General features: G+C 45.3%; 1 protein-coding gene across 1 annotated transcript; it reads left to right on the forward strand.

Annotated features, from left to right (window-relative positions):
- The first annotated feature begins 1457 nt into the window (after positions 1-1457).
- LOC119322207 (receptor-like protein 19) lies at positions 1458-6750 on the forward strand. The gene is made up of 2 exons (XM_037595706.1): positions 1458-2604; positions 4692-6750. Exons 1-2 carry the CDS (start codon positions 1464-1466, stop codon positions 6647-6649), a joined length of 3099 nt encoding a protein of 1032 aa, XP_037451603.1. The 5' UTR covers positions 1458-1463; the 3' UTR covers positions 6650-6750.
- Positions 6751-8501: the final 1751 nt, after the last annotated feature.

The following is an 8501-nucleotide window of genomic DNA, read 5'->3' on the forward strand; positions in this document are numbered from 1 at the left end:
AAGGACGCACGCGCGGGGAGAGAAGATCCCGCCGCCGCCGACACCACCCGGGCCAGAGCCAGGGGCGGCAGGGAGGGACGATGTGTGGTGAAGGATGAGGGAGCAGGCGCGCTGGCCGCCTCCCGGGGAGGCGGCGCGAGGGCGGAAACAGGGAGGGAAGGGAGGAGCGGGGGGAGAGCCACCCGGATCTGGCTTGCGCGTTGGCGGGGCTCGCCGGTTCCGGCCGGGATCGAGCAGGGGAGGTGGTGGCGGCGACGAGGGTTAGGAGCGAGGGGACGAGAGCGTCTCGACGTCGCACTTAGGCTCCACTGCCGCCGTGCCACCTTCTTCGGCGAGCTCGCCCTGTTTAACGAGACACTACTCATGCCGAGCAAGTCGTCGAGACGGCCTACACCTACCCAGCGAGCACGCCCATGACACGGCCGTCGCCATCAATAAGCAAACCCCAACGGCGGCCATGGCGGCCAGGTACGGATCGATCACACACTGGAAGCTGCAACGCGGTCAAATCACTGAAGAATTCACATGTCATCTGACTCGACTCCGTTGTTGTTCATGGACAAAGGAACTAGCACTTGGGTAAGTTGTAGGTGCAGCCGTGGGTAACTGATCTCAAACCATAAGCTATTGTTTTTTAGTTGTTGAAGTTAACAACTTGTCCGGCGATGAACTCCGATGGTCTTTTGGGTGATGTACAGATCATTTATGTGCATTTGATTGTTCGTTTGATGCCGATTTCGTTGTGCGTTGTTTATCACATAGAGTAGCTCTTATGTTGCATGCATAGTATGAATATAGGGTGCCGGATATAAGTTATATGCATGTGATGAGAAAAATTTAAGACGTGACCGGTGAGTGCGTGCAAACACACCCGGGCGGCTCGTCCAGACTCCAGAGGCAGACCGGATTTTTCCGCTGTGGATGCTCTTACCCCTTAAAAAAAACATTCCACCGCGTTACGCGGGGAATAAGAAATCTCGTCACGGCGTGTGGTCTGGGCTAAACCGACCTACAGCAGCTGCACGGTCCTTCACGTTTGTACGTGTTCGATGATCGAAACACACGGTATAACTTGGAAGAAAAAAAGACGCGGTGGTCCACACGGCTGAACGGGTTGTCCTACTCAATCAACGTGTCGGATGAAACAGGCAAGGCAAGCAGCTGCACCCTTCGGAGTCGTGAATAGGACATGAACAGGAGACTGATTTTCCAAGTCAAGCTACGATTATTGATGCAACTGTGGAAAATGGGGCCACCGGAGAAGACTTTAGTGTACATACTGTAGATAATATCCTGACTTGGTCCTCGGAGAATAGAAGAAAAACCAGCGGTTCAATCCATGCAGTATGCTCAACTTCCATAGTCGTTTGTACCTGCCATATCTTCTATATATACATATGCAGAGAACTTGTATATGTGTCAATCTCGTCGTCCAGTGAATCCAGAAAAAATCACCAGCTGCAATGCCTCGCACGACCACTCATCACACCTCATTATTAGTGACCTTTGGTTTCCTTCTAGAAATTCTGCTACTTCCACATTGCAATCATGCCCTTTCAGCAAACAGCAGTGCCTTGCAGCAGGTCCCAGCACGATGCCGCGAGGATCAAGCTGCCGCACTCCTCCAGATGAAGTGTTCCTTCAACTTCACCAGCGGCTACCAGCCGACCACCACGACATTATCATCATGGAGAGAGGGCACAGACTGCTGCCGCTGGGAGGGCGTTGGCTGTGATAATGTTACCGGGAGGATCACCGCACTGGACCTCTCGGAGCGGAACCTACAACTCAGCGACCTTCACTCTTCCCTCTCCAGGCTTACCTCTCTCCAATACCTCAACCTTGCCTTCAACATGTTTACCAGCCCCCAGTTTCCGTTGTATGGTTTAGAGAGCTTGACACAACTGACCTACCTCAACCTGTCACATTTTTCTCAGGTCCCGGTGAATATTTCACGGCTCACCAACCTGGTCACCCTTGACCTTGGCAATATGGACATGGAATTTGAGCTCCATCCATCCACCATAGTGGCCAACCATAGCAAGCTGAAGGAGCTCCATCTGGATGGTGTTGCCATAAACAGCACAATACCAGAGTTCTTCATGGCACTTGCCAACCACTGCCCTCTTCTTGAGATCCTTAGCTTAGGCTGGTGTGGCCTCTCTGGTCCAATCCACCCGTCCTTATCAAGCATCCACTCCCTATCGGTGATTGATCTTCGTGAAAACCATTTAACCGGTCCTCTGCCTGATTTGTTCACTCCTTCCAATTTCCCGTTTCTACGAGAACTTGTGCTCAGTAGTAACCTCTTCGAGCTTGGAACATTCCCTCTTGGGATCACTGGGCTAAAAAATCTCATGATTCTCGACCTTTCGTACACGAACCTCTCTGGCGCCATCCCTATCTCCATTGGGAACCTCACGTCGCTAACCGAATTACACCTCAGTCGGAACAGCTTCTCCGGGGGGCTACCTAGGGCCCTCAGCAATCTGACAAACTTGATTATACTGGACTGTGAGCATTCTGGTTTGTCTGGAAAGATTCCATGGCTTACAAGCTTGACACGACTCGAAAGCGTATCGCTCGCCAACAACAACTTCACAGGTAAGTTGGTACTATTGAAAATATTACAGCTTGCTAAATGCATCTACCTATCAAATCTGTTATATCATTTTTTGGATAGATGCAAGGAGGGGGAGTCGATGTGAGCCAGTTGGATCCGTTCTTAGGGCATGTCTAACCGATCCCCAAAAAATAGCAGAGAATCCGGTGAAGTAAACCCTTAGTGGAGTATTTTTACCCCACTAAATTTTTGACGAACCCAACCGATCCTTTATATAAAATGGAGTAATATTTTTCATTTACATTTCATTTTCGGCCACCGAAACACACTTTCTTTGCTTCTTTATTTCATTCAGTGACATTTTCATACATTTGAGTATATAATTCATCAATTCTTCGCTAGAGAAAACCCAAAGAAAACAAGAAACACAATTAGACACTTTAAAAGATACCCAACTTTTACAACTGCTCCCACTAGCTGGATTAATAACTTCTCGATGTCTTTTCTATTGGCTTCTTGAGTTTGCACACTTCTTTCTTCTTCGACTCCGACAAATGCGACGTTGCTTTGCATCTATTCTCATCTCTAGCCTATATTCTAGCAACAAGTGCACGAGCATCTATCAAATTTCGTGCTATCAATAGATCGATGCAATATTGTTCCCAATACCAAAACTTGCATCCATCCTACACACAAATTTGAGAAAACAATGAGCTACCAAAATTGCGACGAATCTGGTGAACAACTGAATCAAAAGAAGAACATACCCCATCTTTTTTGCACTTGAAGAACACCCACCCGGGATGCTCCGGCATGGTAGAAACTCGGTGCACCACCTGTTGTGGGCAGTCTTTGCACTGTATGACCGGCAACGGTGAGTCTACGAGCGCTGGGCCAGCGTCGAGCCCGGGCGACAGTCGGGTGTGTCTTTGTCAGCGAACCACCGACGGGAGCGACCCGAGTGGTTAGAAGTGGAGTCAATACCTGCATGCGGCACGGAGGCGTTGCCAGGGCTGTGCGTCCAGTACCCGGCCAATCTATTGCAAGGCACAGTCGCCGGTGGCGGGATGTGCCAAATCCGGCGGTAGTGGTCACAGATCTACCAGTTGTGTGCCGGCGACGGGGCGAAAGAGGCACAAATCCGGGTGGTCAATGACCGAGGCGGAGCCTATGGAGCGTCTACAGTGGCAGGCGGTTGCCGCCCGGGGGGTGGGAGGGATGGTGCCGGCGTAGATGCGGCACGGGAATGGGGCAGGGGAGACATCGGGAGAGAGGAGATATTTTTCCTCCAAGCCCGAGCGGTGGAGGATAAGTAGGGAGGTGGGAAGGGCTAAGGATAATTTATCCTCCACTAACGCAGATAGGGGATCGGCTAGGTGCCAGTTAGAGGAGTAAAATGAATATATTTTACTCCTCTATCCGGTTATAGGGGATCGGTTAGAAATACCCTTAGGCACATCAAATTGTTCTCAAATATTATACGATAACATCTGTAAATACTTCCCTGTTTTAGTGTACATACAAAAAGGGTGACCGGTTAATAATGAGTTTGTTCTACCTGAGTTTCAGTGTATCCTGATCTGGTTAGTACTTTACTTTGTAGAAAAACTGAACTTTTAAGACTTTGCAGAAAGGGGTGTGTGCATCTTTAAATGGAGAGCCAGTGGAGAGGTGCTCTTCTCCATTATCGAAAAAGAATTTTGCAAACGAATTGTCTAGTGTAAATTTCAAAAAACCACCTATGTTATATCAAATACTCGTGAAGTAAAAATTTAGTGTGCCTTTGGTTTAAAGTGTTTCCATAGGAATATTTAGAGTATTATCCTTAGGCATTTTTACTACAGAGCTTGTGCTTTGTCATATGGTTTATTTTACAATTATTTTAGACAGTGATATTTTCAAGATAATCGGTTTGCTTTATTCCTTCCAAAATCTACAAGATGCAAGAAACCATCTGGAGGGTTTAACAACCACATGGGCCAAGCTTCCCTGTTTTCTTTGTTGTCATCTTATTTTCCTGAGGGCATGACAAATTGTAAAGTGACTGCAAATTAAGAAATACTCGTTGATCTGAAGTTACACAGTCCTTGTGTACCAGTTTCATGATTAACACAATTTTCTTTGACAGGGCCGGTTCCTCTTGACGGACTCATGTACCCATATCTCACAGAGCTGGATTTAAGCAATAATTTACTCTCGGGGACAGTTCCAGCATCCTTGTTCACTCAGCCAACATTGCAGAAATTGGACCTCCAAATGAACCGGCTCTCTGGTGCTATTGAGGAATTCCAGGATCCATCAGCTATGCTGATCACTTCCGTTAAATTGAACGACAATCAACTGACAGGTGCAGTTCCAACTTCATTTTCGTATCTGACTGCTCTTCAGACTTTGCAACTTGACGACAACAATTTCACGGGTACCTTGGATCTAAACCCGTTCTTGAGGCTAAGGAACCTCACACAGATATCAGCCTCCAATAACCAATTGTTATCTGCCTCCGGGGATGGTAATGAAGTCGATGCTTATAGTAATAGTAGTCTTTCTACCCTGGACCTAGCATACTGTAACCTAACAAGGTTGCCCCTTATGGTTAGATATCTACCTGAACTAGATGATTTGGATCTCTCTTCCAATCAAATTCATGGGGATATACCTAGCTGGATTTGGAGAAACATGAGCTACTTGAACCTCTCTCACAACCACTTCACCACCGTGGGTCAGCCCCAACACGATGTTAATATAAGGTTCTTCATCGATCTTAGCTTCAATAAGCTCGGTGGCGTCGTGCCTTTCCCTTTAGGTGCGTTCGTTCTTGACTTCTCCAACAACAAATTCTCGTCCATCTCTCCAAGCAGTTTCCTCCAACAGTTTGAGGTCGCCCTGTCCGTCAACCTTGCGAACAATGAACTGAGTGGGACTATCCCCTACTCAGAATGTCCGTGGGGCTACCGTCCACTCCAAATACTCAACCTATCCGGCAATAATCTCAGTGGGTTAGTGCCACCTTATTTGCTCAAAGGTTGCCATGAACTCGCTGTGTTGAACTTGAGGGGAAATCGCCTTAACGGAACATGGCCCGACGATATCGATGAATCATGTAACCTGAGGCTGATAGACTTACATGGGAACCACATCCAGGGGCGCCTGCCGAGATCACTGGCTCGGTGCCAATACTTGCTAGCTCTTGACATTGGAGGGAACCGTTTCGTGGACTCATTCCCTGTATGGTTAGGTCAGCTACAGGAGCTTCAAATACTTATGTTGAGATACAACAACTTTCATGGCCCACTCAACAACCCTTCTCTTGTGCGGAACAACTCGACTGCTTGGTACTTCTCCCGTGTACAAATTATTGATCTTGCAGGAAACGACTTCAGTGGCGATCTACCACTAGATTTCTTCAAGAGTTTCAAGTCCATGGTTTGGGACCCGAAGGGGGTTGCAGACTATGATAATACAGTTTATGCGGAAGATGGAAGATCGATTTATCAGGTGGCGGTTGACGTGGCAATGAAAGAACAATACACAAGGGTGGAAAAGGTCACTGCTGACCTGGTGGTGATTGACATGTCGAGCAATCGGTTCAGCGGCTTCATCCCAAGATCAATCGGAAACCTCACATTACTGCATGTGGTAAACTTGTCACGCAATGCCTTCAGTGGCAAGATCCCACGCGAGCTCGGTCAGTTGGCCCGGATGGAGTCACTGGACCTCTCATGGAATCATCTCATAGGGAAGATTCCGCAGGAGCTGGCCACGTTGACGACCCTAGAGTGGTTCAACGTCTCCTACAATGATCTGAGTGGGAGGATACCTTCAGGCAGCCAGTTTTCCACATTCACCAGCAGCTCGTTCCAGGGCGGAAACAGAGGGTTGTATGGATGCCCACTTCTCGTGAAATGTAACCTTACATTTGTGCCTTCGCCATCTTCGTCGCTCCCAACTCCCGTGCGAAAAGGATCACTATTTGATGATATCGTGTTGTGGCTTTTGGTTGGTGTAGGCTTCGGAGTCGGATTTGCGCTGACAATTATATTGCAGGTTGTTTGCAGTGGTCGTCGCAAGAAAATAGCACGCAGCTAGATGAAGTAGTTGCCTAGTCATTTTTATTTATTTTACAATCAAGGATGTGTGGTGCAATTTCATGAGTATATAAATGCATGCAATATGTACGAGTCTAAAGAAATGACCAGAACACTGGAGCTCTCACTTTTTTCCTTTTTTTGGCAGAGACACTTGAAGCCCTTGATCCGTGCATTTTGAGCTTTCACTTTTTTACATGCTATAATAGCAAGAACAGGACACCAAGAGCTCTTCCTTGTATAATCCGAGCTCATGACTACTCCAATAATTAGTGGTTTTTTTCCTCCACTTAAAAAACCCTGGCTAAAAGGGCATAACCATGTAATTTATAAACTTTCATAGCCGTAGGCTAAATCAGAGAATAGCCCAAGTTGCATCTCTTGTAAAGACGCCAATGGCGTATCTTATTCTTGTCAAAATGGTAAGGATAAAATTGGTTAATCTTGCTATACAAATTTGGAGTGATTCACAACATGGTTAGATAGCAAGGTGTACTCTGTTAGATAATTAGCAAGATTTCTTTTAAAACTAGTCCAAATTAGCATCATCACAAGATTACTGACATGGCAAATCACATACAACAGGCTAGGAACATCTCCCTAGTAGAAAAAGGGGTATTTGTCCCGGTTCATAAGGGCCTTTAGTCCCGGTTCTGGAATCGGGACTAAAGGGTCGTTACTAAAGCCTCCCCCTTTAGTCCCGGTTCTTACACGAACCGGGACTAAAGACCGTCCACGTGGCCGCTGCCTGGAGGCCCACCTTTAGTCCCGGTTGGTAACACCAACCGGTACTAAAGAAAATTTTATGATTTTTTTTTGAAAATTTTCTTTTTAATTTTTTTTCAAATTTCTGAATTATTTTAACCTCTAATCTCTAATCACCCTCATCACTGCTCAATTTAACCTCTAATCTCTAATCATCCCTCATCATTCCAAATCATCTAACTTCCCGGACGGTCACCCATCTCACTACTCCAGCCTGAGCACGCTTAACTTTCGGGTTTTGCACTTATTGTTTTCCTGACAATAGTAAGATGTCAATCCTATTAACCCTCAGGAATTTAGCTTGAGCATGAAGTCTTCACTGTTTGAGTTTGAAATTATTGTTCTAAAAAACAATAATTATTTAGTAACACTAATATTTCTTGAATAAGTAGTTTGACCACAGTTTGACCATAGTTTGACCACAGTTTGACCACACTTTGACCAGATTTGACCAAAATTCAAAAACACTGAAATAATTATTTAGTAACACTAATATTTCTTGAATAAGTAGTTTGACCATTGTTTGACCACAGTTTGACTAGATTTGACCAAAATTCAAAAAAACTAAAATAATTATTTAGTAACACTAATATTCTTGAATAATTATTTAGTAACACTAATACTTCTTGAATAAGTAGTTTGACCATAGTTGACCAGATTTAACAAAAATAAAAAAGCTGAAATTTGAGCATAACATTTTTTTCCTTTTAGAATTTTGGGATTCTAAAAATTTGCAAACAGGCCATAGGCGGTCAAAATCGGATGCGGATTTTCGTGCTGAACATTTTGATATATTATATGTTTTTTTCTGACATAGTATGCAAAAGTTATAGCCGTTTTACATTTTCCCTACACTTTTTGCAAAACATGTCCAAATTTAAGTTTTTTAATTTTCCTAACTAGTAGATGTAGTAACATAACTACATATCGAAGGATTTTAATTTTTGAAGTTTTTATCATTTTCTTTTGCTTTTTGCAAAACTGAAAAGGCGATCCACCAGGGGGGGTACAGTTTGAAAATGGGACCTTTAGTACCGGTTCGTGCCACGAACCGGTACTAATGCCTCAAACCTCATTAGTACCGGTTC

This window comes from Triticum dicoccoides, chromosome 6B, assembly GCF_002162155.2.
Source record: "Triticum dicoccoides isolate Atlit2015 ecotype Zavitan chromosome 6B, WEW_v2.0, whole genome shotgun sequence".
Taxonomy (NCBI): Eukaryota; Viridiplantae; Streptophyta; class Magnoliopsida; order Poales; family Poaceae; genus Triticum; species Triticum dicoccoides.